Here is a 26,042-nt window from a genome sequence, read left to right as displayed (position 1 = left end):
CGTTCCCGCATGCATGCATGCAAGGTCGACAAGGCCGGACGCACAAAGAATGAACAGTAGGGCAGGCAACCTTGGGTGGGTCACACCGTCGTGCATCATCGGCCGCAGGCTGCAGGGGTCTCATTCGCGTGCCCCTCGCAGGTGCATCGAGGATGGGCGATCTCAAAGCGATCGCTTCTCTGCCACACATACTGTACAGTGCGCGACCGTACAGGGCAGGGCATTACGAAGTATGCTAGCGACGACTTCGGCTCAATGACGTCCCTTGCCGCGCCCACCTACCGCGCAGCGCGGTCCGGGCCCTGTCGACCACCGTCGCGTCGATGCCATATGTGACGACATCGCGGATACGATGCGCCGGCGAGGTGCCGCCTCGGCCCGGCGATGCTCCTGCCCAAAGCGCAATAGCCTGCGCAGATACTGGAGCGGGTTGAGCGTTGAGTCTGAGTGCCCTATCATCATGCGTGTGTTACAGCACTGCCATCTACCCTCGGGGCCTACGACTGTAACACCTATATCTTCATACACATCGTTGATGCGGAGGGGTCCAAGCCCCGGACATGATCAAGGTCATCCTGTTCCCCAACATGCAACCCGGCCACCATGCCCGTGCCCATGTGAACCAGCATGTGACAATGTAACATCCATAGCCCAGGGTTGTCCGCCATCAAGCGCACTACAACATGCCCTCTCCGTGGCACACTAATTGTGTCTTTGATCACGGGGTTCTTCAGGTTCAGTCCGGCGGGCGGGTCCCCCAACTCGTACGGGTTGTAGCTGCCCCATCCGGCGCGTCCATCGGCCCGGAACGAAGATAGGACGTAAAACGAATTTCCATGAAGGTGGATCGGATGAGCACCATCATCGAGGTTGTTAATGACCAGGTCAACCGTGGTCGGCTTTTGCGTGTCCGTCGCCACAAACGGGAGAAGCTGGTGCTCGTCCCAGGAAGTGCGATTCAGTGACAGGAGGGCCGGCGTCTGTGCCTGCCACGTCGTGTGGTTCACGAAGCCCAGGGGCTTGTTCTCGAAGTGCGATAGCTTCTGCGTCTTCACGTACAAGAGAATGGTCTCCTGAGCCTTGGCCGGCAGGGCTGAGGTGCGAGTTGACGCCGCGGTTAGGGTTGCCAGGTCGCGATGATCGTTGCCAAGTTGCAGCGTGGTGACCTCTTCTTGCATAGTTACATTGTCTGCAGGCAAAGCATGGAACGTCTGATTCGGATTCAGCGCCTCGTTAGGAAAGCCACCAAAATTCCTAGAGTTGCCCAGTTAGGACTCGTGTGTCCAAGGCCCTTGCAAATGGCAGGCGACTTACTCCTCGTCAAGGTAAATGTTCAAGCGGGGTAGTCCGCTATCGTCGTCGGTCCACCTGAGCAGGACATCGGCTCTCTCGCCGGGGTAGAGGATGCCAACTGATTGGCCCGCATCTTGATTGACGGTGCCAGCGCCATCCACGGCAACGGGCTCCAGTGTCGCGCTGTCCATCTTGATAGAGAAGCCCGCGAGTGAGCCCGTGTTGATCAGGCGTAGCCGCGCTGGGCCGTCGGACCGCCGCGCAAGTAGCGGGGCGACATCGGTCTGCCGCCTCTGGGTGCAGTTGAGTGGCCGAGCGGGAACGGCCATGGAGCAGTCGTACCGCCCATTGCCGTTGACGAGGAGCGAGTCCGGCACGGGTTCGTTGCCGAGACTTGAGAAGTCGGCGAACCAGGCCAGCACTTCTGCTTGAGCGCGATGATACCAGTCGCCGATCAAGACTAGGACGTCGTCCCCGTGCTGCGAAGCGGCCGCCGCGGGATCGTGCACGACGAGTCCTCCATAGAGGCCGTCACCGCGTTGAACTTGGTTGTGGCTATGCCACCAAAAAGTGCCATGCTCGTCGTCCCCAATGGTAAAGTCATAGACAAAGTCGCTTCCGGGCGGGATGGGGCATTGCGTCAGGCCAATCGCCCCGTCCATGCGGTTGAAACCCTTCATGCGGAGGCCATGCCAGTGGATCGACAGGCCCTCAGACTCAAGGCCGTTGAACACATTGACGACGAGTCTGTCGCCTGGTCGGGCTTCGATGGTTGGGCCGGGGAAAGCGCCTGTACTCTGTTAGTGATGGGAGCCAAGGCATCGAATTCGAGGCAATGTATGGTACCGTTCACAAGATAGACCAACTTCTCCACCCCGTCGGGCGCGCGCAGGTCTCGCGTGATGTTCCAATTGAACGTCAGTGTTGTTGGTGATCGCGCCACGTGCTTGTCTGGGTGAAGGCGGATGGCGAGCTGGTCACCGTCTGGGGCGTGCGAGGCCACCGCCGGTGATGCGCCACGACCAAGAAAGGCGAGTAAAGGTAACGCGAGCACCGATGTCAGCACCAGGACTCCGATGATGGTCCATCTCGAGGAGCTCGCGATGCAGGCTGTGAGGGCGACGGCGGCCGAGTCGCTCCGGCTTGCGTATCGTGGAGGCGGCTTCACCTCTGTCTCGTCCTCGTGCAGCAGGCCGCGGTCTTCCTCGGAGTCACGGCCCCTCATCTTGGTGGTTGGGTCGGGTCAAAGCGTCGCCAATGGACGCTTTCCTTAGTAGCCAGAGCCCATCGCAGCTGCCACTGCGCGCTGCAGCGGGATCATGGGATGAAGATGGGATGGGGTGAGGAGGTGAAAGGGTGAAAGGGCATGCGCGACACGACGTACTGTTCTTGCCGTGAGCTGCTCGGCGTCCAGAGCTACAAAGCACAGACAACCTAGTAAAAGCGTTGGCGACAGCGTGGCGGCGTGGCCAATCTCTACAGGCTTGGTCCTTACTGTAACTATGCAGAGGTATGTTAGTACTACCTACGTTAGTAGCTAGCGGTGGCGAGGCGGGAAGAAGGGACCCAAGGGACCGCCCGAGTGCCCACACGCGACTTCCTCGTGCACCAACACGCGCCCAATCAGCATGCCAGCTGGCGCCCCCGTGCGCATCGCCTGGGGCAGGTGCGACGAACTGGACGCGGCACATGTCCACCGACTCGGGCCGTTAGAGCATCAACCACTTTGAGAGCCCTCGTTTTGGTTTTTCGCGTCTTCAACCAACTGCCAGAAAAGCAATGCAGGTCTATTGACGGCCATTCTCTATTCCGCACCTATCATCTGAGAGCGCTTCGTACCGTAGTCCAAGTCGCCTCGACATCATTCGCGGTCCCGGCCCCGCCGTTTCTTCGCGCAAATCACAGAGCCAGTTTCCACGTCTCCGCTTGGGTCCCAGGCGCAAAGATGAGCGAATCTTCCTCCTTCACCAATCGGAACCCAAACGCCTTGTAAATTTGCCGCGCGGGTGTCAAGATGCTGTTCGTGTAGAGGACCAGATCCTGGTACCCGGCCTCCCGGGCAAAGTCAATGCAGTTCTGCACCAGCCGCCGGCCGAGGCCCAGTCCACGCGCCGTGTGCTCGACCAACAGCGCTCGGATCCTCGCCGTCTTGGGCATGTCTTTGTCGCTGACAAGAAAGACACAGCCGAGGAACACCCCGTCTCGCTCTGCGATCCAGCTGCGCTCGATCTTCGGGTTGTATTGATCGACGAAGTCCGCCATGATGCGCGCGACCATGGCCTCGAACCGCTCGTCCCAGCCATAGTCTTCGAAGTAGACGATGGCGTGTCGGCTGATGATGTGGCCGATATCGCCGGGGCGGTGCGGTCTCAACACGGGAGGGTTGGGCTTGGCCAGCATGGCGGGGAGCGTTGTCCGTTGAAGGTGATCACGCTGGATGGACAAAGCCGACCGAGCACCACGGCCTTTGTCAATCTACCACCGAGGCACGTATGGAGCGCCATGGCTCTTAAATCGGAATCCATTGCTACCTTGGGCGCGTGTCTTGAATGTCGGCAAAAGGCGCGCCATCTGGCAGATTTGTCAAAATGGGCCCTGTTCCTGAAGACTTGTCGATCCAAGGGCGCGATCTTGACGAGCGCCACGACGCGGCCAGGGTCCGACAGATCTGTTAGACCCCACATCATGCCGCTTTCCGCCGCCACCTCTCCCCCAGCCCCTGGAGCAGCATCGTTGGAATCACCGACACCCCGACTATCATGGCAACGGGAACGGCAGTGCTGCGCGCGAATCCAAGCGCGTTGATCATTTGGGGGAACCTGTATGCCGTCAGCATCACCTCAGCTTATGTCTGGGCACTTCAACCCTAGGGACGCACCAGAACGGCCCAATGAACCCCCAAATGTGGCGCACAAAGATTACAAAGGTGCCGATTGCGGCTCCGTCGTGCGGGAGGCAGTCAACGGCGTACGTTATCATGACCGTCGTCACGACCTGATTGCCAGCTCCCCCAATCGCCATGCCCACGTCTGGCGTCGCGTCCCAGGTATCCGAAGCCGCACCAAGCCGCACCAGGAATACGACGACACCGCCAATGGTCAGTAGATACCCTAGGTAACTCAGCCATAGGCGAAATTCTGGCTTCGGTGCGGCGCCGTTGCGTCTCAACGCCGCCCTCATCCATTGGTCCGAAGCGAACCCGCCTCCAAGTTCGCCAATGACAGTCCCCACGATGAATGCGATATACTGCAATCCCACCTTCTCTGCATCAAAACCCCAGATCTGCGGGTAGATTTGTGGGACCATGAGCGTGGTCATGACGCAACCCCAGAGAAAGACCATTGCGTACGTGACAGTCGCGATGGTTACGTTTGGGTTGTTGACGAGTGTCAAGGGGTGCAAGAAGTCGTACCAGGCAAGGCCAGTCGGGTCGACACGTCGGGGCATGACAAGGTACTGCGTCGCTGAAGGCCGAGGCCTCTCGTCGAGGGCGAAATTGTGGACGTATCGTGTCTCGGACCCCAAGAGCGCGTATGCGATGAGCTGCGCACCATTTATCTATTGCACGTTGTCAGCATGGGTGCAGCTCACCGGTTCGAGGAGGCGCACAATGGCGAGAACCCAGTATATCCATCGATATCCGACCCTCACTGCAACGAACCCAAACACCAGCGGGCCAACCGGCACGCCAAGGGTCATCATCATAGCCCATACTCCCATATACTGCCCTCTTTCTCTCTTGAAGAAGGTCTCGCCCACGACGCCGCTTCCGAGGGCGAGTGGCGGGCTGATGAAAAAGGCTGTGAAAGCACGAAAGAAAGCCATTGCCGAGTAGTTATGCGCGACAGCGCACCCGACGTTCCCGATCAGGCTGAAGAGCAGAGAGGCGAGGAAGACGGGTCGTCGGCCATAAACGCGAGACAATGGCTGCCAAATGAGCGGCGCGACGCCGAGAACTGCGATGAAGACAGAGACGAGGTAGCTTGCGTCTTGCACGGATACGCGGAGGTCTTGGGCGATGGAGACGAAGGTGCACTGGATAGCCGACGCGGTGAAGAGGCCGATGAAGGAATGAAATGCAACGAAAAATATGTTCAATTGTTTCTGCGCGCTGTCAGAGGCATCAACGTGGAGGCGGTCGTCGGGGATCAGCCAGCCCTCACCTTGGGCCGTGACCAGTTCAGCGGGTCGGCATCACTGGGAGACGGCACTGGGTCCAGCTCGACAGTTGCATAACGGCGAAGCAAAAACTCGCGATGGAAGCCGGTGAGTTCGGCTCCCTCGTGCTGCAACAAAACTGGCAGTCAGACTATGTACGTGAATCGGACGCTTTGAAGCATAAACTGACGGTGACACACACAAGACTTGCATCGACGTGGCCGGCCTCGGCTTTTGCCATTGTTGGCTGTGGCTCATCCATGACTGAAGCATTAAGCGGGACAAATTCTCATGGAGAGAGGCCCAGGGCCAACTCCCTATTAATGATGGCTTTGCATGATCTACTCCATGGGGGCACGACCCTGGCCATGTTGCAGCAATGCCGGATCAGGACTGGTTCGAGACGCTCGCGTGCGCCGTGAAGCAGCAACTCTCGAAAAGCCAAGACATTGCTAATAAATGAATGAACGAGTATCGGACAATTCTTACGAATAGGGGCGCGTAGCTCGCCTGTGCCCACGGGGATGGGTGGGCGAGCCCGACGTGGGATGCGAGCCGCGATGGCGGTGGAGCGATTTCTGAAACGCCATCCCGAGGCTACGATCCACGCTTGACGGGGGATCTCGGGGAGCCCCAATCGGAGACTGGTGGACCGAGCGTCCAACTACCGGGCGGGCGGGGCCGCACCCCCGGATCCATGGTTCGCGTCTATACATACTGTACAGTATACAGTATACGTATGTCGTCAATCGAATTAGGCGACGTGCCGCAAGACGCAGTGGCACTACTGTATCAGGACGAGGCCCCCTGCACGGCTTGAAGGCGAATCTCTCGCGGGGGCACCAGCAGCGATCTTGGCGGGCCTGGACGAGACGTCGGCGGAGTGCGAAAAGGTCAGGCCGAGAAGAAAGAGAGCACATGTCGATAGTACGTACGCTCAGCTCGCTTCGCCTTCCCACACAAAGTCCTGTTGCACGCCAGAGACCAACGGCCGCAGGGCCATGCCGTAGTCGCCCGCGTTGGGCGTGCGCAGGATCGTGTGGATATGGAACCGGGCCGGCTGGTCGTTTGTCAGGAAGACGCCCGAGTGATGGTCAAACTCGACGAGCACAACGGGACTCTGGATGCGGTAGTAGAACGCTGGGCCGCCTCCGTCGTCGTTATCGTCGTCGCCATCGGTACCGCCCTCGAAAGGCCCGATCCATGAAAAGTACGTTTCGTGGAACCAGTCGCGCGCCTGTGCGAGGCGCATCTCGCGTGCGCGGGCCGGCAAGGACAACAGAAACTGGGCGATGATGTCGCTCGCGAGATTCTGCAGCGACGGACGCACATGCCCGAGACATACGCCCTCGTATGGGACCACGCGGTTGTCGCGGAACGCGCCGCACAGGTGGCGCTGGTCGTCGTGGTTCCAGCGGCCCCGCGGCATCGCCGGATCCCTCATCTGCGTGTACGTCTGCGCGCGATGCCGCATCTCGGGCGCGAGGCCGCGCATCAGGCGCAGGCCCAGCGCCTCCTCGTCGTGCAGGATACGCGTACCCCGGTAGGGCCCCGCATCGATGGCGTTGGGTTCAGCGCCTGTGAAGCAGGGGGAGAGCACCATCTGCGTCTTGTAGAAGAAGGCGTTGATGCAGAGGTGGTGCCCGTACAGGGAGAAGCCCCAGGGCCGCGTCGTCGAGGGTGCGTCGCCGAAGAGCACAAAGTTATACGAGCGCTCGTTCATGATGGCCGGGGCTTGGACCAGCTCGCCGAGGAAGCCGTTGATTCGCATGGCCGCCACGGCCTTGTCGTAGCCCTCGGGGGACAGGGCCGCACGGAGCACCTGCATGACGGCGTCGCGGAGGCTGTCGGACACCTCGTCCAGCCGGATGCCCTTGTCGCTCAGCAGAAACTCTGGGTTCGACCACGATCGCCACTCGGGCGAGTCGATGTGATGGCGCACCCGTCGGCGCTGCGTCTCGTCCATCTCCGCGACAGCACAGTTCGCCGCGTCGACGATGCGTCCGATCGGTACGCCCTGATCCTCGAGCCCGAATAGCCCCGGCCGAACGACGCCTACCATTCCATTCCGCCCCACCCTGTCAGCATCAGATCTCGCGTGAGTTTTGCACCGCGGCATGCGGCCTCGCCTGCTCACCGTCCGAGGTGATGCCCTTGAAGGGCTCCGCGTGGAGGCGCTGCCAGTGGGTGTACAGGGCGTGCAGCCACGGCGGCGATCGCCCGTCTCTGAACGTCTGCGCGTACTGACGCGGGTCCTGGGACCGCATGGTCACGAACCGCGGCGACGAGGGGTCCGGGAGGTGCTCTCTAAAGGCGCTCTGGCCATGGCTCTCCGGCCCGGCCATGTTGAATGAGGTCGATGTGAGCGATGAGAAATATATGAACGAGCACGGCTTGAACGGTGACGACGCTCGATACCTGTTTGATGATGCATCCCACGTCAGTTCCATAAACCAGTGCTCCTTTCCGTGCCGTTTGCACGTATATGTGATGTGATGCCCTTCAGCTATCCGTAGTTAGGCGAGGATGATGCCGGGCCGTCATGGCAAGATGCCCGAACTTGGCGCGCTGTCCCGCTCCCCCCACCAGACTTACCAGACGCCCCGCCGCCGGGCCGGGGGTTGGGTTGGGGTTGGGGTTGGGCGTCGCGGTGATTCGCGTCCCCATTGGACAGGACTCTCTGTCTTTACGTTCCCGGGCGCCGAGGGGACGCGGCAGACGAGCGCCCGGTTCGATGCGCGTCCAGAGGCTGGCGGCGCATCGGCTTTGCCAGTTCCGCCATTGGGCCGCGAGCAAGAAGGTGACCGTTCTGGCAGAGGCGGTTATCGCGCCATGTTTGTACGAGGGCGGTGCGAAGAACGGGGCAGCCTTCTTTTGGTCAACCTCGGGAAGCTGTCCCTTGTTGAGCAATTGCTGGTAACTACTGGCGTACCCTACACCCACGATCTTTTCGTGCTTTGCCAGGACACACGTTCGCGTAGGGCATAGGCGCACAAGAATGAAAGCGGCCTCTTCCCTCGCGCGCCAAATGTTTCTCATCTTTGCCCGAGATGAATGCCATCCTCGTCAGCGCTCCTTTTGCTCGCGAGTCTATTATCACGACGGCGGTATCAGGTTTGAATGATGGATGCTGTCTGGCCCTATCTAACAGTCTCTCTACAGTACCTAGCGCGTGGGGGATCTTGTGTGTGACAAGCCGGCGCACCGTCGCCTACTCGGATGAATACTCTTATGCTGCAAGCACGTGTCTGCTATCCATCCTGGATGGCCATGCCGGTGTTTTGGCTGCTCCCCAGCTCCAGTGGCGGACCTTGCTTTCCGGGCGGTGCTGCTGGCGTTCCTCCCGATCCGCCCGCCCGCCCGCCCCGGGCCGTGCAGTCTGCGAAAGCGGCGCCTGCCGGACGGACCAATGGCATTACACGAACCTGGCCCCAGCGCCCACGCGGCCGCCCCCGCGGCCTTCCACTCTCCGATTGGGCTGGCCCGCCGCCTCAGCCAGTCAAGAACACTTCCCATGCCATCGTAAAGGTGCCTGCCTGGCTGCATGCCTGGTTGTCTCCCTCAGTACCGGAGGATATAGATAGAAACGTAGTGGACTGTTGTTACTCATTGTTTTGCCGCGGCGCCAGACTAAATGAGGCACAAGGAAGAGGGGGGGGGAGGAAAGAACGAGAAAAAAAAAAGGCTCTCTCTCCGCAATCTTTGCGTAGGCTTGCTGCGCGGGGGTAGGTGGGTTAACTATTACCAGTCGTAATTGAACCGGGACAGACATCAAAAGCCGCCTCCGATTGCGCAACCAAACATTGAATCCCCTCCGCCCCCCCTTCCCTTCCCTCTCCTTTTCTGCCTCGTACATGAATATATTAGAAACCACATAGCCGGGGGCCCCGACATAGAAACACTCGACCCTTCATATCAGTATTATATCCGTACAGTATACTAGGGAGTCGGGGACAGCACTGGGCGCAAACCTGGCAGGGCCCCCTTACTTTAACTATTGACCGATACCCTTTCCCCCCTCCTACATTCTCAACTCTCGCAACTTGAAACACATCGCCCAAGCCCATGTCGCCGCACGCCACAGACCACCCGCCACGCCCCGGTGGTCCGACTCCCATCGAGCGGGAGCATCTGCGCATCGCCATCATCGGCGCCGGTACGCCACCCCCCGGGGGCCTGCCCCCAAATCTTCCGCACGTAGCTAACATTGCGTCACGATGGGTGTCAAGGCATGGGCGGGCTGGGTTGCGCTCTGGCCCTTGCGAAAATGGGCTTCGGCGACATCCACGTCTACGAACACGCGCCCGGGCTGGGCTTCGTCGGGGCGGGGATCCAGCTCGCGCCCAACCTGGTGCGCGTGCTCGACCGCCTGGGCTGCTGGAAGGGCATCGAGGCCGAGGCGACCGATGTGCTCGAAACGAGCATCCGAGGTGGGCAAAACACTATCAAGCTTGTATTGCTGCTGGGCTTAGAGGAGGTGTTCATGGGTCGTCAGACTAATGCTGATGAAACCATCTAGACGGCTGCTCCAACGAGGAGCTCACCCACGTTTACATGCCTGACATACGACAAAAATATGGCCATCCTCATTGCACCGGCCACCGCGCCTCCCTCGCCGGCGGACTTTACGAGGCGTGCAAGGCCCAGCCCGCCGTCACGTTCCATTTCGGCCACACATTGTCCAGCATCGATGCTTTCGAACCAAAGGCCGTCTTCACGGTGACACCTCGCCAAGGCAGCCCGTGTCAAGTCATTGCCGACGTCCTTCTCGCCGCCGATGGCGTCAAGTCTGTGGCTCGAACGCACCTGATGCAGCGTCTCGGCGCAACCGTCCATGTCGAGGATACCGGACAGGCCGCATACCGTGTCATGCTGCCCCGCGACAAGATGGCCGCCGACCCGGAGATGCTGGCCCTACTCGATAGCAACCAAGTCACGCGATGGATCGGAGAGAGGCGCCACTGGATATGCTACCCCATCGCATCGCGGACAATCTACAACATGTCCTCGATCCAGCCAGACGTCAACTTCGCCTCGGTACCGTCCGTGACGTACACGACCAAAGGATCCAAGGCCGCCATGCTTCAGACGTTTGACGACTTCTGTCCGTTGGTCCGCCGCATGCTGGGTCTGGTCCCAGATGGGGATGTCTGTGAATGGAAACTGCGGGTGCACAAGCCACTGCCGGCATGGGTTCACGGCTCCGTGGCCCTCGTTGGCGATGCATGCCACCCAACGCTGCCGCACCTGAATCAAGGCGCCTCCATGGCCATCGAGGACGGCGCCGTGCTGGCAGAGGTCTTGAGTCGAGCACCAAGCTCGTCGCCTGACGCCATCAACAAGTGTCTCCGCGTGTACGAACTCCTGCGAAAAGAGCGCACCACGACGCTTGTCGACCTGGCGGCTCACTCGGGGCGCGTCTTACACCTCGGCGAGGGCAGGGCCAAAGACGAACGCGACCGGGAATTTGCTGCATCCAGGGCCAAAGGATCCAGCGTCCCGGACAAGTGGGCCTCGCCGGACGTGCAGAAGATGATATACTCGCACGACTGCATGCTCGAGGCCGGGGATCGATTTGAAGCGCTGTTCAGTCATCTCAACCAACAAGAGCCCCCTGGAATCGAGAGGTAGTGGGAGGGTGATGGAGCGAGGCCATGGACAGCACGGGCACCTCAGATGAACCCTGCTGCATCGAAGTCGCTGATGCCCTCGTGCTGGCCCACAGAGAGAAAACCGGTACCCATAAACTCCTCTTGGCCGACGGCTCCAAACATGTCATCGATGCAACTCGAGATAACCTCTGGCCGGAATGCCTGCGGAAGTCCATTGGCGCTGGCAGGGGTTGGCTGAGACCACTCAACAACCCCCGGTGCTGGTGCGACTGTGAGCGCCGCATCATGGGCCTGGTCGTCGACGCCGAACGCTTAGATACTACAGTCAGCCTTAGCTTCGGCCGAGGACACCAAGGGCCTTACCGATATTCTTGAGAAAACTGAGATAGCGGTGAAGGCAGCGGTGCGCCTTGCGGCTCATGATGCTGGTGCCACCCAGCGTTCGCAGCGTATCAAGGCTGGTTCTGAGCATTGCCTCCGCGTCTGGCGTCGTGATGCCTATCGTCCCAATGCTGAATCTCAAGTTGGCTGCGAGCAGCCAAAAAGCAAAGGAATGGATGCTGGTTGATAGCACTGCGACCCGTCAGTCAAGTGCCACGAGTCCGACCTGGAGACACGCACTCATGTAGTTGCAAGTCCACCACACGGCATTGCAGTTCAGAAATACCCGCCTGTGTTGCAATAGACTAGTGATGAGCTGCAACCACTCTCGCAAGGCCCACAGGTAGTTTTTGAGGAGTGACAAGGCGGCATCCTGCAATACGCCGGAAGATGCGGTCTCACCAGTGCTCGTTATGCGCTCCAGGACTCTCATGAGCAGCGACCCGTGGATGAGCATCATGGCGCGAAAATGGAACATGGACAGCAGTATTGTGTAGCGTTCTTGGTCCATGGCAGCCGCCGAGTACATGCTAAAATCGGCGTTGGAGGTCATGACGCCGGGTGGTGCGATGCCGTCTCGCCACTGCTCTAGCTTCCACGAGAGGTCAATGGTCCTGGCCACCAGATCGCCAAGCGCCAGTCGGTGAGAGGAACTGATATTGGAGCTGTAGAGCGAGTCGACGGTGACCCCTAGAATCTCGTGCAATGCCCTGTGCCAGTTAGCACTGCCACGTATCGCTCGCAGTTGCACAAGAGTCTGTCATACGTGAGATGTCGAAAGTAGACCAGGCTTTCCCGCGAGCATGACCCATCCGTTGCTCTGCTCGGACGCGCCGGGTCAAGGAGCTCCAAAAGGTCCATGCGAACGTGTTGCAAGGGAATTAGGGAAGGACGGGCGAGACCAGCGGTCAAGATTCTACCCAAGCGCATTAGCATGTACCGCCGGTCCCACAGCCAAGTGGTCATACCTATCCTGATTGACGACAGCAAACCACAGGCGTGATCGGATCTCCTTGTCTTGGAAGGCTAGGTACTCGTACGACGCAGGCGCATGGATGCCAAGCTGGTAGGCCACACGCACGGCCAAGTAATGCGGCACCCAGCTTTCCATCGACCTCTGCGTGTTTTGCTGAAAGCTTGCGAGCAGCAGCAAGGCTTGCACTATAGCGAGTCAGTGGCCGCACAGGCAGGTTCGAGGAACCGGGCGCCTACGTGAGTCGACGGTAGGGATGTACAGCGTCTTTTCGTCCAGCAAGCCGAGCGCCCTACGGTAGTACGGCTCTGGAGACCGATCGTCGAGTGTTTGCAGCGCCTGGGCAAATACGATGCTGAGTAGGGCCTGCGATGACCTCGGCGCCATTTGCCAGCCCTGATCGCGCGCGTCGATGACGTCGATCTCTCTGAGCACCTGCGATTCGCTGAGATAGGGCAGGACGGAGCCTACAGTGTCGAAGAAGCGCGTCGTCCACTCGACGGCCAAGGCACGGCCAGGAAAGGAGTCGTTGTCAGGCTGAAGGTTGCGGTAGGTCGACGGCGGGAGCATGGGAAGTGGGGGAGCACGTGAAGCCTCGTCTGCGTGGGCGGCTTGACTCTGTCTGGACGGTTCCTGGTACCGCACGGTGCTCCGGTGGCTCACATTCTCGATACTGGCGGAGAGAGACCAGAAGAAGGCATGGTTGGAGCTCGAGCCTGACCCGAGATGAGCTGGGTGGACGTGCAGGGAGGGGGATACACAGCTGAAGGGCCAGAGACTCACCAAAATAGCCAATGTCGACAACCGGGGGGTGGTCAAAGAGGCCGGTGGCGATGGCGTCGGCCGTGGACTCTGGCGTCTGGGCCGTGGCCTTGCTACCGACGTCGGAGAAGCCGCCGTGGCTCGTCTGGCCGGGCGACTTGTCGTGGTCGAGCGGCTGCACCGGGGGATAGGCCGAGGCGGGAGTATCCGCGGCCTGCGTGCCGAGGCCGGCGGCGGCCAGCTGGGCTTCGAGTTCCTTGACGCGGCTCCTTAGGGCCATGTTGGCTCTACGAGGGGTCCGCGATTAGTCGTCATCGTCGCGGTACTCGTCATGGGCAGGACACGCTCTCACTTCCGTTCCTCTTGCCGGTCCATGCGCTTGTCGCGGCCGCTCTGCGTATAGACGCACTCGGCGTTGCACTTGGCGCAGCGCTCGCACGTCGGCCGGTTGCCATCACACTGCGGGCAAGGGCAAGCCAGTAGCACATCAAGTCAGCCAAGGTACGAGCGGCCACAGACGAGACGAGACGAGACCAGAAGCTCCCTCTCACCTTGGACTTGGTCTGACGACACGCATTGCAGGCCAGCGACGCGCGGGGGCGCTTGGTCAGCGGGCGGCTCGTGTGCTCCATGTGGCGAGTGCTATGAGCGCTGTGGCAGCCATGCGGCGAGGTGACGACTGGCGAATGAATCGATCGAGGCGTAATGACGAAGGAGGGCGAGCGAGGTTGACGCGTAGGTGGTGAGTGTCCGTGGTTTGTAAGAGGTGAGGTGAGCAGTGAGAAGTGCGTTGAGGATGATAGACGGGGGTGGGACAAGGAAAATGTGGGGCATCCATCATTCAATAAACTGCCCGCACACGCTAGGCGATCCCGCCATCCATCCCACCGGCAGCGGCTGGCTGCCTGCTGAAGATGCCCTGGCCTGAATGCTGAAGTGGCCTCCCGTCCAGCTCCCATGGGATCTGGAACACCCATTGGGTGGTCCATTGCGATGGAGGCCGGGGGGTGGCGCCTCTGCTGCAACGCCCCCCCGGGGTTTTCGACTACCAGGGTCCAAGACTGCATTCCCCCCAGGATGCACCGCCGCGCACCCGCAGGGCCGATCATGAATGTGCCTCCGCGTGCCCGGCAGTTGGTTTATCCCATGCTGCTTCAACACACGGAAAAACCATGCGTCACGTACCGAAGACTTGGAATCGGCCTCCTGCAAACATGACCAAAAAAAAAAAGACAAGGTGGCAGAGCACATCGCGTCTGGTCGCTGAGCCATTTACACCAAAAACCCTCGCACTCGCACCGCGACCCCTGTTTCGCCTTCGTTCGACTGTCTGTCCACTCCACCCGGCTCCCGGGTCCGGACCAACGCGCCTTCTGTCCAGAGTGCGGGCAGAATCAATACATGTAGGTCAAGGGAAAACAGGAATCCTCATCCATGTGTCGGCCGTTTCCATCGTCCGAAATGGTTCGTATACCGCATGTTGTCTTGTTCGCCAGGGCATTCAGCCGCAACGCGGGAGCGCTAAAACACCAGGGATTGGAACCTGCCAGTGCAACGCTTAAGACCAAGGTGGTGACTATTCTCCTGCCCCCGATGGCTGGCGTTGCTGCCTCTTCCTCCTGCTGCTGCTGCTGCTGCTCCTACTGTCACGGCCGGGCACTCGGAGGGAGATGTGTAGCTGCACCTCCACGGCATGTACTGCAGCCTAGCTGATAACATGGAGCCCTTAGACGAGTAGACACTACGTTCTATTTAGAAAGAGGGAGACTCTCGGACCGGGGAGTGGTCACGGTTTCATGTTCGGCCCGAACGCCGCCTACATCGAGTTTCAACATCCCGCCGCATCCCCCCCGCCCGGGCTATCCCTCGCTCCGTGAGTTCCAACCCCCCGGTCTGGGTCCACGAGCGCTTAGCGCCCAAGAAAGACGACGACGTCAGAGTTTGACAACGAGCGCCAGATTAATTCCGCACTCGACGGGGGCCATTCAGGGTTTCCTGGGCTCGAGCCCGCGGGCGGACTGACCACGCCGCCCAGCCTGGGCGAGGGGCTTACGTTTAGTCGAGACGCCTTGCTGGGTGCCATTACGATTCCACGATGCGTGACTATTTCCATGAGGTATATGTATTTGCTGTCGACACGGCCTCCGCCGCGACCGACGCTACGTGTATGAAAATAGGCACCCAGGTATCTCGTTGACGCAAACGTGCAACGTAAAGGATATCTTCTCATGACGCAAAAGAAAAAGCCTCGCAAAGATGGTGCTATAAGAATGCCCCCCGTTCCTTTTGCCCGAAAAGACGACGCTTCTGTGGCTATGTTCAATAGTTTCTGGGCTCCTTCCTTGATCCTTTGCAACAAAGACTTCCAACGTCAAGCTTCCCCCGTCTTACCGAGGAGACTACAACGCGTCAGCACCGTCACCGCGTACGCATAGCTACAACGCTCATGCGAACGACCCAGCGCCCCGTCAAGACCCCCACAGGGATAGACATCTCCTGGCCATTGATTATTCCACTACGTTCTCTCTTTTAAATTTCCCGCGGATCGTGTATTCACGTCCGTCACCCCCGGCCATGATCACCATGCGCCGTTTCGCCCGCTCGGCCACGGCTACTCCCGTTCAGCGGGTGTTGAAAAAGCACGTGGTGGACTACGTCATCCACGAGGGTCCATTCATCAACGCCGAGGAAGAGCAAAAGGCCATGCAGAAAGCCATGGACGCCATCACAAGTTTATGCAGACACAGGGTCCTATACTGGTGCGTCGTTGGGTTCGACCAGGAAGGCGACAACCTCATCATGCGCGTCTTCAGCTCTGGGCTCGAGTGGTGGCCCCGAGTCTTGGGTTTACCCGAGGAGAGAAGTTCCAGTGAATACGAGGGCACGCAGAACGGTGCCCAGCAAGAAGTCAGTCGCTTCCGTTGCGGCCACTTCTTCGTGCGAGGACCGAAGCGGCCGGCGGAAACAGACGTGGCCATCTTGTGACACGAAGCGTTGTGGAGGAAGGGTAGGGGCATGGCACCAGGGGTCCCGTCACTCATATGCGCAAAACGCATCATTTCATGGGGCTTACTTAACACAGTCTTGGCCTTAAATTCAATTCCTCAAATGTTCTGCTCCTAATGTTCAAAGCCATTCGCAAGTTACACGGTGTCGTCTATATTGTCTGAGATTTACAATCGTAACAGGACGAGCCATTCGTTGCGCTCAGAGAAATACCGAACCAAGTTCCGTCGGCCTCTTTGGCCAACCCGTGCCGAATATTTACAGAGAATCAAGGTCAAGTAGGCCCCACGGCACTCATTGCCACCAAAGATGACTCAAAGGGGAAAGCAGATATCAACCACCGTGCCATCCATCCAGTGCCACTTGTTGGTCGGCGGCGGCTCACTTAATTCCAAGCGCCTTCTCAATGTCCGTCACCCCCAGCGCGTCCTCGAGCGAGGTAATCAACCCTCCCGTCGCGCTGTCGAGGAATGCGTTGACGGCGTCGATGCCGAGCCCGGACAAGAGCATCCCGACGGCCTCGCCGATGGCCTGCAGCGTGCCGGGCGAGGCGCCCCTCTCCGACAGGCCCAGCAGCTTCTCCGCAAAGGTGACGCCCAGGGCGTCCTCGAGCTGATCATTGAGTGTCAGCTCCGGAACTCTTTTTCTCGTCTTTTTGTCTTTTTGGAGGGAAGCAGCACGCTAAAAAAAAAAAAAAAAAGGTAAAATGGAAACGAACGAAGACGGGCAAGGAGGATGCAAGATTTGTTACCTTGGTGAGCGTGCCGCCGAGCAATTTGTCCAATATGTCTTCAAGTGCCGTCACGCCGAGGGTTTTCTCCAGACCGGACACTGCTTTGCCGATCTCTGTGATGAGAGACCGCTGCTCTACTTCTGTAAGAAGACATCTTAATCAGCACATTGGGTCATTCCTCCGTTGAGTGCCTTTTTTGTTGGAAAGGGGGGTCAGTCATGATGCAGCGCGTCTGTCTCAAAAACGTACGAGGAGCAGGAGCAGCAAGGGCGCTGCCTGCCAGGCCAGCGAACAGGACGACAAGAGTGTTGAATCTCATTTTGAACGAAGGATGGGGGGAATGTTTTCTTCCTGTCTTTACAGCGACTGTATTGTTGAGTTTATGAGCAAAAGACTTGATTTGGAGGACCTGATCGAGACTGGAGGGTGAGAGGCTTGGGGTCTTGGCTCATGGCTCAGAAGAAATCCAACAGCTGGCGAGCACATCTACTTTATATACGCACGGCCAGACGACGAGACGACAAGCCGGAATCACACGCAATGCCCTTTAAACTCAAAAGACACGTCCAGAGACTTGCGTTGTTTCTTCCTTCCTTCACATTCACATTCACATTCACATAGACATGCTCCTGCCTCCTTATCAACACCATCCCCAAACTAACTTTGTTCGTACTAACCAAGCCAAGTAGGGCGTCCAAACCCCGGCGAACCGCCCGCCGACGGACTTCAATCGTTCGGCTCCATCTCCGTGGCAATTCTCTTTTTTCTTCTTCCTTACACGTCGTGCGACGGAGCATTGAGCCAACCAAGGATTTGAGGCTAGGGCATCGGCACAGACAAACATTGGGACATTGTGATGTCTCAAAGATAAGAATCAGCCCACCGTCCGACCGACCGTCCGGGTTTGCCCTTCCCCCATCTTCCCGGACCCCGGGGGGAGGGGGGGGAGGGGGCCCTCCCGGGGGAGAACCCTTGGTCGGCGTTGTTGGAGCAAACAGCCATGGGCCCGGCCGGCCCATCTATGCCCGGCCCGGCCGGCTGGTCGGACGGGTGAGCGAGCGTGCGGCGCCCCCACCGGCAGTGCAACGGCATCCTCGGTGCAAGTGCCGTGCCACAATCTCCGCCCCTTTCACGCCATGCATGTCCGTACCGACGCCAATCCCGATAAAATGGGGCTCAATCGAAAGATATCGGATGACAGCCGTCGTCGTCGTCGTCGAGCGCACGGCCACCACCACGCCCTCACGAACCCATCCATGTCGTCCAGTCTCCTCCCAGAAAAGCTTATTTCGTGCACCAGTAACCACTCCAGTGCAATCTACACACCTACTTAGTAACGTAGGTATCCCGAAGGAGGTCTAACAGTCTCCCGGGCTCTGCCGACAGATTGCGGCATCGCCCGCGTCCGTCTGGTACCTTGCCCTTGCATCCAATCCATCCATCCATTTCGTTATCCCCTCTCTGCGGCCCAACCCTACAAAGCCAAGTGGGCTGCAAAAAAAGAGGCACTGCAGAGGCGGCATGCCTACCAATTACCCCCCAGAACCCATCAATTTCAACGAGTATTCCCTGCTTCTACACGCGGAAAAGGGGAAAACAAAAATAATATGTTACTTGATAGATCTTCAAGGTTATCTGTATGTATTTCCTTTTTTAGCGAGGACGGTAAGTCGCTGTGAAAGTGAGGTTGAATGCTTCGCAGTGCCTCTATTTTTGCAACCCACTTGAAAGCCTTATCTCTCCGATCCCGCCCCCCTCCTCCCTTCTGTCTCTCTCGCGCGCCCTAGCGTTCAAATTTCCGGAGCGCCCAACAATATTTGTACCTACTTACCTTAGTACTCAGAACGCTGCTTCGTTACTGGCGTGCGCCGATCGCTTATTACGCTGAACTCTGCGTTAGTGAATGTAACCGAAAACATGAACACAAGCCGACCTCGAGAGTCGAAAGCGAACCCCGTCGGCAGCGTCCCTATCAAAACCGGGCCCCCGACTCGTCAAAAGGACACTCAGTCTGTGCCTGGAGTGCCATCCAACATCACCACCACCAGCACCACAGCACCACCACTACCACCATCGTCATCGTGTCGTCCACCACTACCATCGCCCCCCTCTCAGCCTCGGCTAGCATGACCGATCCATCAGCTGGCTCGTCGGTACCAGTGCCAACGCCGATGCCGCCCACCGCCCTTCGCGACAACGAACTGATAAGCGAGCGCGCGCGCGCGCGGATAGGCTTGGCTTCAGCTGCTGAGTATTTAGATCCTTCGCCTACGGCCCTCAGCTGCAAAAAGTAAACTCGCTTAATGTCGTAGCGGCGGCGGAGGGCCCGTCTCATGACCGCAGATGCGGAGCACCGTGAGGAGGCACGCAGAACGTAGGAAGCCAAGATGCCAAAAGTCTATTAACCGGGTGTGGCCAATGTCCCCATCCCACCCACCCAAACGCCAGCCTCAATGCCCTCGTCTAAGGCTCGCAACTCATCGGCGGCCGGGCATTGCCTATCGTACATCAAAGGCGGGTATTCCAAGCATACATACAGCGTGTGTGTTCAGCCGAGCGGCAATGACATGTCCTTCCCTCTTCCGCGTCTCACATTTCCCTCCAACAATATACACACCGACGTCCTCCTTCGGGTACGTCAAGGCGAAACGGCAATCGTCCGAGTCATGAGAACCGTGGGCGTCTTTTAAGCCGGCGTGTTGAACAGGCGCAGAATGCCCTCGTACATGCCAAACATGATGGCCGCGCTCGGTACCGTACGCATTAGATGCGGCGTCAGTCCGCCGTACAGGCCCATCAGGCCCTCCTCCTTCCACACCAACTTGAAGCACTGCACCAGGCCCGTGTACTTGGGGCGGCCGCCGTCCAGCGGCACCTGTCGAAGACGCGTACGCGCGACCTGACTGCGAGTCAATACCGCACGTTCCAAAACAAGTATGGCTCAGAGCACTCACCTCGTGTGGATAAGCCAGGACGGCGGCTATCAGCTTGGCACCTCCTGCGGCGCCCATGTTGCCCGTCCAGTCGATGACGCGATCCGTCAGCGTCTTCTCGCGGCCGCTTGCCACGATGCGCTGCTCCCTGCGCGCCAGCGACGCCTTCATCTGCTCGTACAGCATCCACTGCAGAGTCGACTCGGCGACGCCTAGGTAGCTCGCGCTCATGCCCTTGTACAGACCGCGCATGCCCTCACCGCGCACGATCTGGCGCACGCAGTCGAAGCTGTTGCGGTACTGCCTCTGCATCGCTCCGCCGCTCCGCTCCGACACGTTCTTGTCGAGCTGAAGCCGCGTCTTGACCATCCAGATGGGGTTGGTCGCCGTCGACGTCGCCACGCCAGCCATGACGCCCGCCACCAGGTGCACCCACGGCGCCTCTTCGCCGCGGTTCCAGTGCTCGGCCAGCAGCCGCTTGCCATTACCGTAGACGTAGAAGTTGATGCTCCGCGCCGGCACCACGCCAATCAAATTCGGACCCAGGCCCTTGAAGAGCGCTCGCGCGCCCTCGGTCTGGTATACACCCCGCAGAATCTGGATCGTGTCCGTGAGGTGGTACAGCGCGGCGCGCGCCGGATTCAGCGGGCCTATGGTGTGTGCCTTGGCTCGCAGCTGGGCCTGGTAGATGTCGGACTGCAGCCTGGTCTTGAGCACGTCGAGGGGCGCGGTAAGGGTCGCAGCCGTCATGCCGCCAACTCTGTCATGAGGGCTATGCGTCAGCAAGGCTCAGGAAGAAGGTCCTGCGGGCTATATAGCGAGACCTACGCTCCGGCAAACAGGTGAACCCAGGACTTGGCGAACGGAAGCGCCTTGACCTGCCCCCGCGGACTATCTTCTGGGAGCACGTCACCCGTCTCGCGAGACTGGATGAGCACGGCATGCTCTGCGGGCGTATGTGGATGTTGAAACGGCCTTGTGTCGTCACGGCTCGCCATGATAGATGCCGCCGACGGCTGTGGTTGCGCCATGGCCGCAGCGCCGGGGGGTTGAGGGGGGTTCCCGAGCGACAGCGAGGCTCGGTTGATGCGATATGGGAAGCGCTGGACGCTGATATGGGACGATGTTGGAGGCGGCTAGTAGCCCGCCATTGAAAGTGATTCGTATCCGCTCGTGTGCGTCGTCGTCGTCGCTGCGGTCTTGGTCGGCGCAGCAAAGGGGCGCACGTTAGGGAACTGGGCGCGGCAGAAGATACCGATGATGAATGGAAGTGACCCAACTTTTTTTTTCCGCCGCGACGCGCGCAAGCCATTTGAGTCGTCAGCGCCGGCATGGATCCAGCCACAGCCCAGGGTCCAACACAAGGCCGCCGGCTTTGTCAGCGGCTGCGGTGGTCAGCGCAAAGTACCCAGTACTTACGATAACCGCAGCCTCTGCCGGCCGTCCCGGGTTGAGGTTACTCAGGCCCCTCAGTAATGCGATACAGCGATCCGGTGCTTTCTCGAGTCCTCGACCGGCAATGCACGACTGTCCCGCCATGAGCTACGAAAGTATATGATCTTGATACCGGCATCAACATGAGTGTTTAGATATCCCTCGCATTATCATTATCTGTCTGTCGATAGCCTAGACGCCGCGTGGCTCTGCCTGTCATCTCGACTGCGATTCCGCGCAGCCTACTTCGCATAGCGCTGATTCCGCGGCCATATGCAACCCTACATCAACAACTGCCCGTGCCTCCAGACAGGAACAGGTAGCTTGATTTCACATTCAATAAACCCTCTGCAACCGAAATACCGTGTCGCACGAGGAGCAAGGTGGCAATCGATACATAGCCTCCCACGCCCTACCGCCACCAGCCAGAGGCAATCAACGGGATGGTGGATTGGAACCTTCGTGTTGTGGCGGCCGCCCGTAATCGTGGTCGCATATGAGAGACGAAATGTTGGTCACGCGGGGGTGCTCTCGCGGCGGTGGAGTCCCCAGCGGGCCACGGGCTAGGTGCGGCCTTCGCGGCTCTTTATGCCCGCCCTCTTGCCTGCCCATCGACATCGGATCCGGGCTGTACACGGGGGGTAAGCCGAGTTCCGTGTCGGCCCTGCTCGCCGGCCGCGACACACCCTCGACGTTTAGCGTCACGGGTGTAGTGTCCCCGGCTCTTGTGATCAGGGCCTCTCGTAGGATAGGCAGGCTAGCGTCTTGCTCGCATTCCGGCTCGTCTTCAACGCCCATGTCGTACTTGAGACGCGCAATCTCGTCATCCGTGACCGTCTTCCAGCTGCACTTGGCGTGCTTCTTGGTGCACCCCTGGCAGGCTGTGAGATGCTTGACGCACTGAAGTCTCAAGCGCCGGCACCGATCGCACGGCGGGCTGATGACGTCGCCTTTGCCGAGTCTATCCGTGCTCTGGGTGATCAGCGATCTGTACATCTCCCCTCGACTGTCTGCCACGGCTTGGGCGGCAGCATCTGGAAGGTTGCCTATAGACGACCGGCCCGACTGCCCCGACAAACGATGTTGGTTGCAAGGTTGTATAGATGGTGACACCGGACCGAGGCTGGTCACGGACACTTCGGCCCCCGAGGTTGATCTCGACGGAACTATGGAAGAGGCGGGGGCTAAGAACTGCTGCAAAAGATCTGCATGGAGGTCATACGAGGGATTGAAGCCCGATGACCGCGGTGGGTGGTTGGCCGCATGGAACTTGGTGCTGCCAGCATCGTGTGTCTTCCGCCGCCGGCCGAGGTCGTTCTTCCTGTGGCCCAGCTTATGGTGCAGGATGCGGGCCCGTGCGGCCACTTCGTCGGCCTTCTTGTACAACATGGACGTTCGCTGCTCCAGTATGTCTAGCGTGGCAAGTTCCGCTGTCTCATCCTCCTCAAACGGGTGCTCGAGCGGAAACCGGTCGAGCGCCCCCGAGGATATGAGCCGCCAGTCGTCTTCTGTGATTTCTGTGCGTACGCCTTTGCACATGAAGTGGCAGCAGCGCGAGCCGTCAGGCATAGCCGTCAAGACAAAGTCGTTGGGGTTGGCCTTGGCAAAGGATACAACATCGAGCCAGCTGATGGGACTGGAGAAGGGCTGAGAATTGTTGGTCTTGATCGGCCCATCGAAGAATCTTTCGATGCCCTTTAACAGCCGTGGGCCCGTTAGCTTGGCGCCCAGGCTGGCGGCCAGACTTTCCTGGCGATCAAGCACGCCTTTGCAGGCTGGTCAGCATTGCGTGCGCAACGATCTTGAGAAGTAATCGAGACATGCCTTCGTATTCGCCGATGAGGCCAATTATGTCGGCAAAGGTATCTGCATCGCCTTGTACGAGCGGTAATCGCTCGGTGTTCGCCTTGGGCAGGTAATTGATGTACCCAGCCGTACCTGCACGTTCCAGCGCGTCAGCCAACGATGCTCCAGATCTCTAAGGTGTTGGTTAGCGACGCGCAGCATCGACAATGCAATGCAGCCGCCCGACGCTCGTCGGGTCAAGGCGCAGGTGATAAGAGGTGTTGTGGGACGGTGGATTGACATGATAACCCAGTGTGTCAACTGTCAGGCGGAAACAGGGTAAGACTTTGAGTGGCATGCACGCGTCGCGCCGCCGCCAGTCACGGGCGGCGCAAACTCTATCGGAGAATTTACGCCCATGCAGGCACCGTTTGGCCTGGTAGGGCCAGAACACGCGGGTCCGCTTCCCCAACAACCCGGCAGTGCGAATGGGGTCACAGTGTCTGCCGGTTCGAGAGTCTGGGGTCGCCAAGATGGCGAATTGCGCATGAACCATCGGGGGGCTTAAGTTGAGCAACCGTACCTTGTTGATGATGGCCAGTCGGATAGTGGCCGTGGCCGTGCTGTAGGCCGCTGTCGTCGAAATCGCGTTTTCGTTTGTGCAGGTCGGCGTCGGCGCCGGCAGTTACATGCGCCATATTGCAGTCGGGGCCCGCCCGCGCTCGACGGCCGAAGGCTGCTTTTAAGACAGCCGGGGCAGGTCTCAAGACAATCGAATCGTCTTCTAAGTGGGCAACTGGTTGTCGCTTCCAACACGGTGTTGTAATGGCGCGCCCGACCGCGACGTGACCGGGTGTCGCGGGACCAGCCCCGAGATTTCGTGCCTGACAGGCCGCGCTGAGCGAAAGGCAGCAGCAGCGACTGTGAGCAGAAGCCGTCAAAGGGGAGTGTCTTTATTAAAGTCAATCGCTCGAGAGGGGGAGGGCGCCGGGCCGGACGAGCGAGGAGAGACGGCGCTGCAGATGTCTCGACTCGTCCGGTTTGCCGTTGCGCGTGGAGGACGGAGGAGCAGGCGAGGCGCACACAAGAGCCAGGGCCCTAGGCCACAGTAATATGTCGCAACACAGGGAGGCCAGAGGAAAGGCGAAACCATCAGCCGTGCATGGCGGAGCGGTCCCAATATGGCCAGTGGGTCCGGTGGAGGACTGGAGAGAGTGGCTTGCGCTCGACGGCGTCAGGCCCTTTCGTGCATGGAGCCGCAGCTTGTGCGCGTGTAAGTGGGAGATGGCCGCGGCCGGGGGGCAGCGGGCTGCTGGCGGGCGTTGTGCGACCCAAGAGGCGAGGCGAGGCGAGGCGAGGCGACGGAAGCAAGGAACGGTGCCTGTCTGCAGGGTGTGAGGTGTGTGCGATGCTGTGGCAGGCAGGCAGGGCGGCGGCGGCGGCGACGTCGTGTGTAAAGGGTGCGGGCGGAGGGAGCAACTAGAGGAGGAGATTGGTGTGATGAGAGTGTACGACGAATGAGTCAAAGAGGGGGGGCGAAGACGAGCGAAGCAGCGGGAAAACGTTGAAACAACGCCTGCAAGGCCGTGTCGCGTCGAGTATCTAGGTCGCGCCGGATACGTGCAACGCTGGGAATAACATCAAGATGCAGGGCTTGCCCTTATTCAGGTGGTAGGTACCTCGTACTTGTAGGTTGGGACTTGGCACTCTGGCCGACAGGGGCGGGATGGGAGGCAGGGTAGGTAGTTATGGGATGGCGGGCCGGGGCCCCCTCTTCTTCGCACCTGCTGCAGGTGCCGTCGTGCAGTGAGTGAGTGGGTGGTGCTGGAAACCTGAGTACTACTAACGTTAGTAGTGGTACGAAGTACTTCGCACGGGGGCAAGGCGACTGCACGCGTGCCAGGCAAGAGCAGAGAGGGCAGAGATGGAGGAAGGTGCCACTCGTGCGAATCCAATCGCGCCAGGAGCAAGCAGGCCCGACAACCTAGGCACCCAGCCAGGATTGGATCCTCATAAACTGTAACCATTCAGCTGTTCCGGACCTGACATCACCTCTCCAACAACTAACTCACCCATCAGTTCGCCTCGGCGCGTGCCCTCAGTGTCCAAGTTGGCTCTCCGTCGCGAAACTCCCCCCACACGACAGCCGCCGACGACGCTCGAGCAGTGAAAAAAGGACCCGTCCCCGCACCAGGCCACAGAGAGGGGTTGACTCGTCGGTGCACAAAGACTTTGCTGTGGAATCAAATGTGGAAAGGCACGGCTAGCAGCGTTGCACCAGGGGGAAAGGATTTGCGGCCGGCGTGGGGCAGCTTCTGGGAAGCACCTCAACCAAACTGCACCACCACGGCCAGCATGGCAATGCGCCCGCAGTGGATTGAGTGGGTGCGCTGCGGTGCGCTGCACTGATGACTGGCCTGGCTTGCCTGGCCTGGCTTGGGAGCGATTGCCGGGCAGGCCAGGCCCGTCCATCATCTACGAAGTACTAAGTTAATGGCGGCTCAGGTTTCTAGCGTCATCCAGGCTTCCAGACGGGAGGGGTCGTCGCAAGATCCACAGTGCCGCACCACCACCGACCGCCGCCGCCATGCCGGGGCTGTGAGCCAAAGACGTGCCTCCAGAGACGTCACCGATGCCAAGTGGTTCCCGAAATGCACATTGCTTTTCCCGGCTAGCATCCACAAGTTCTAACCCTCGATTGGTGCTAGGACATCGGGGTCGAGCATGGACGAACCGAGGCCATACATAACATACGGGTAAGTTACTGTCTGATTCGATTCCAGGGCGTCTCACCCGATCCCGCGCGCTGCGCCCGCAAGGCCACGAGCGAGCGTCCGCGAAGGCGGGCGTGGGTTCCAGTCGCCGTGGCCTTGTCGGTGCCCGCTTTTGCCTGCCTGCCAGCCAGGAATACCCCAGGAATCCAGGATGGAGCCCCCGGTCAGGTCCGCCCACAGTGCTCTGCCGGCATGGTC

At 59.6% G+C, this 26,042-nt stretch overlaps 10 protein-coding genes across 12 annotated transcripts; 2 read left to right on the top strand and 8 right to left on the bottom strand.

Moving 5' to 3' along the window:
• Positions 1-512: 512 nt before the first annotated feature.
• On the bottom strand, positions 513-2,737 carry JDV02_008332 (uncharacterized protein; the record flags this gene model as incomplete). Its single annotated transcript, XM_047989919.1, has 3 exons — positions 2,140-2,737; positions 1,315-2,083; positions 513-1,254 (listed from the first exon to the last, which is right to left on the bottom strand). The coding sequence occupies exons 1-3, from the start codon at positions 2,516-2,518 to the stop codon at positions 513-515; spliced, it is 1,890 nt and encodes a 629-aa protein (XP_047845924.1). The 5' UTR covers positions 2,519-2,737.
• Positions 2,738-3,192: 455 nt separating this feature from the next.
• Positions 3,193-3,693, bottom strand: JDV02_008331 (uncharacterized protein; the record flags this gene model as incomplete). The annotated part of the gene is made up of 1 exon (XM_047989918.1): positions 3,193-3,693. One exon carries the CDS (start codon positions 3,691-3,693, stop codon positions 3,193-3,195), a length of 501 nt encoding a protein of 166 aa, XP_047845923.1.
• Positions 3,694-3,976: 283 nt separating this feature from the next.
• JDV02_008330 (uncharacterized protein) lies at positions 3,977-5,692 on the bottom strand (the record flags this gene model as incomplete). Its single annotated transcript, XM_047989917.1, has 5 exons — positions 3,977-4,112; positions 4,172-4,851; positions 4,903-5,397; positions 5,457-5,579; positions 5,642-5,692. The coding sequence occupies 5 exons, from the start codon at positions 5,690-5,692 to the stop codon at positions 3,977-3,979; spliced, it is 1,485 nt and encodes a 494-aa protein (XP_047845922.1).
• JDV02_008329 (uncharacterized protein) lies at positions 5,240-7,820 on the bottom strand. Its single transcript, XM_047989916.1, has 4 exons — positions 7,589-7,820; positions 5,642-7,506; positions 5,457-5,579; positions 5,240-5,397 (listed from the first exon to the last, which is right to left on the bottom strand). The coding sequence occupies exons 1-2, from the start codon at positions 7,794-7,796 to the stop codon at positions 6,389-6,391; spliced, it is 1,326 nt and encodes a 441-aa protein (XP_047845921.1). The 5' UTR covers positions 7,797-7,820; the 3' UTR covers positions 5,240-5,397; positions 5,457-5,579; positions 5,642-6,388.
• Positions 7,821-9,494: 1,674 nt separating this feature from the next.
• JDV02_008328 (Salicylate 1-monooxygenase) lies at positions 9,495-11,082 on the top strand (the record flags this gene model as incomplete). The annotated part of the gene is made up of 3 exons (XM_047989915.1): positions 9,495-9,607; positions 9,681-9,881; positions 9,971-11,082. The coding sequence occupies exons 1-3, from the start codon at positions 9,517-9,519 to the stop codon at positions 11,080-11,082; spliced, it is 1,404 nt and encodes a 467-aa protein (XP_047845920.1). The 5' UTR covers positions 9,495-9,516.
• JDV02_008327 (uncharacterized protein) lies at positions 11,019-13,934 on the bottom strand. The gene is made up of 9 exons (XM_047989914.1): positions 13,731-13,934; positions 13,532-13,638; positions 13,201-13,466; positions 12,657-13,133; positions 12,413-12,605; positions 12,211-12,360; positions 11,685-12,154; positions 11,427-11,636; positions 11,019-11,374 (listed from the first exon to the last, which is right to left on the bottom strand). Exons 1-9 carry the CDS (start codon positions 13,809-13,811, stop codon positions 11,124-11,126), a joined length of 2,205 nt encoding a protein of 734 aa, XP_047845919.1. The 5' UTR covers positions 13,812-13,934; the 3' UTR covers positions 11,019-11,123.
• A 1,819-nt stretch (positions 13,935-15,753) lies between these two features.
• JDV02_008326 (uncharacterized protein) lies at positions 15,754-16,164 on the top strand (the record flags this gene model as incomplete). Its single annotated transcript, XM_047989913.1, has 1 exon — positions 15,754-16,164. The coding sequence occupies one exon, from the start codon at positions 15,754-15,756 to the stop codon at positions 16,162-16,164; it is 411 nt and encodes a 136-aa protein (XP_047845918.1).
• A 341-nt stretch (positions 16,165-16,505) lies between these two features.
• On the bottom strand, positions 16,506-17,429 carry JDV02_008325 (uncharacterized protein). Its single transcript, XM_047989912.1, has 3 exons — positions 17,168-17,429; positions 16,937-17,058; positions 16,506-16,797 (listed from the first exon to the last, which is right to left on the bottom strand). Exons 1-3 carry the CDS (start codon positions 17,235-17,237, stop codon positions 16,567-16,569), a joined length of 423 nt encoding a protein of 140 aa, XP_047845917.1. The 5' UTR covers positions 17,238-17,429; the 3' UTR covers positions 16,506-16,566.
• Positions 17,430-19,346: 1,917 nt separating this feature from the next.
• On the bottom strand, positions 19,347-21,161 carry RIM2 (Pyrimidine nucleotide transporter, mitochondrial). 2 transcript variants are annotated; one of them, XM_047989910.1, is made up of 3 exons: positions 20,680-21,161; positions 19,873-20,611; positions 19,347-19,817 (listed from the first exon to the last, which is right to left on the bottom strand). In XM_047989910.1, exons 1-3 carry the CDS (start codon positions 20,880-20,882, stop codon positions 19,605-19,607), a joined length of 1,155 nt encoding a protein of 384 aa, XP_047845915.1. In that variant the 5' UTR covers positions 20,883-21,161; the 3' UTR covers positions 19,347-19,604. The 2 variants fall into 2 exon arrangements, with proteins under 2 accessions (XP_047845915.1, XP_047845916.1); XM_047989911.1 differs by having other exon boundaries at positions 19,873-21,161.
• Positions 21,162-21,445: 284 nt separating this feature from the next.
• Positions 21,446-24,907, bottom strand: JDV02_008323 (uncharacterized protein). Of its 2 annotated transcripts, XM_047989909.1 has the most exons (3): positions 23,654-24,907; positions 23,110-23,223; positions 21,446-23,051 (listed from the first exon to the last, which is right to left on the bottom strand). In XM_047989909.1, exons 1-3 carry the CDS (start codon positions 23,766-23,768, stop codon positions 21,721-21,723), a joined length of 1,560 nt encoding a protein of 519 aa, XP_047845914.1. In that variant the 5' UTR covers positions 23,769-24,907; the 3' UTR covers positions 21,446-21,720. The 2 variants fall into 2 exon arrangements, with proteins under 2 accessions (XP_047845914.1, XP_047845913.1); XM_047989908.1 differs by lacking the exon at positions 23,654-24,907 and having other exon boundaries at positions 23,110-23,372.
• Between the last annotated feature and the right edge of the window lie 1,135 nt (positions 24,908-26,042).

Source organism: Purpureocillium takamizusanense, chromosome 8, assembly GCF_022605165.1.
Source record: "Purpureocillium takamizusanense chromosome 8, complete sequence".
Lineage (NCBI taxonomy): Eukaryota > Fungi > Ascomycota > Sordariomycetes > Hypocreales > Ophiocordycipitaceae > Purpureocillium > Purpureocillium takamizusanense.
The sequence above is the reverse complement of the archived record's forward strand: the minus strand, read 5'-3'. Positions and strand labels throughout refer to the sequence as shown.

Excerpts from the sequence above, each read along its gene's own strand:
- JDV02_008329 (XM_047989916.1), bottom strand. The coding sequence starts at position 7,796 with ATGGCCGGGCCGGAGAGCCATGGCCAGAGCGCCTTTAGAGAGCACCTC. Across the intron at positions 7,507-7,588 it reads CAAGGGCATCACCTCGGACG|GCGTCGTTCGGCCGGGGCTA; the intron begins GTGAGCAGGCGA and ends ATGGAATGGTAG.
- JDV02_008327 (XM_047989914.1), bottom strand. The coding sequence starts at position 13,811 with ATGGAGCACACGAGCCGCCCGCTGACCAAGCGCCCCCGCGCGTCGCTG. Across the intron at positions 13,639-13,730 it reads GTCGTCAGACCAAGTCCAAG|TGTGATGGCAACCGGCCGAC; the intron begins GTGAGAGGGAGC and ends CCTTGCCCGCAG. Across the intron at positions 13,134-13,200 it reads TGTCGACATTGGCTATTTTG|GCTCGAGCTCCAACCATGCC; the intron begins GTGAGTCTCTGG and ends ATCTCGGGTCAG.
- JDV02_008325 (XM_047989912.1), bottom strand. The coding sequence starts at position 17,237 with ATGAGATTCAACACTCTTGTCGTCCTGTTCGCTGGCCTGGCAGGCAGC. Across the intron at positions 17,059-17,167 it reads CCTTGCTGCTCCTGCTCCTC|AAGTAGAGCAGCGGTCTCTC; the intron begins GTACGTTTTTGA and ends GTCTTCTTACAG. Across the intron at positions 16,798-16,936 it reads TCGGCGGCACGCTCACCAAG|CTCGAGGACGCCCTGGGCGT; the intron begins GTAACAAATCTT and ends CTCAATGATCAG.
- RIM2 (XM_047989910.1), bottom strand. The coding sequence starts at position 20,882 with ATGGCGCAACCACAGCCGTCGGCGGCATCTATCATGGCGAGCCGTGAC. Across the intron at positions 20,612-20,679 it reads GTTCACCTGTTTGCCGGAGC|AGTTGGCGGCATGACGGCTG; the intron begins GTAGGTCTCGCT and ends CCCTCATGACAG. Across the intron at positions 19,818-19,872 it reads TCCTGGCTTATCCACACGAG|GTCGCGCGTACGCGTCTTCG; the intron begins GTGAGTGCTCTG and ends ACTCGCAGTCAG.
- JDV02_008323 (XM_047989909.1), bottom strand. The coding sequence starts at position 23,768 with ATGGCGCATGTAACTGCCGGCGCCGACGCCGACCTGCACAAACGAAAA. Across the intron at positions 23,224-23,653 it reads GACTGGCCATCATCAACAAG|GTACGGCTGGGTACATCAAT; the intron begins GTACGGTTGCTC and ends TGGAACGTGCAG. Across the intron at positions 23,052-23,109 it reads CCTCATCGGCGAATACGAAG|GCGTGCTTGATCGCCAGGAA; the intron begins GCATGTCTCGAT and ends CAGCCTGCAAAG.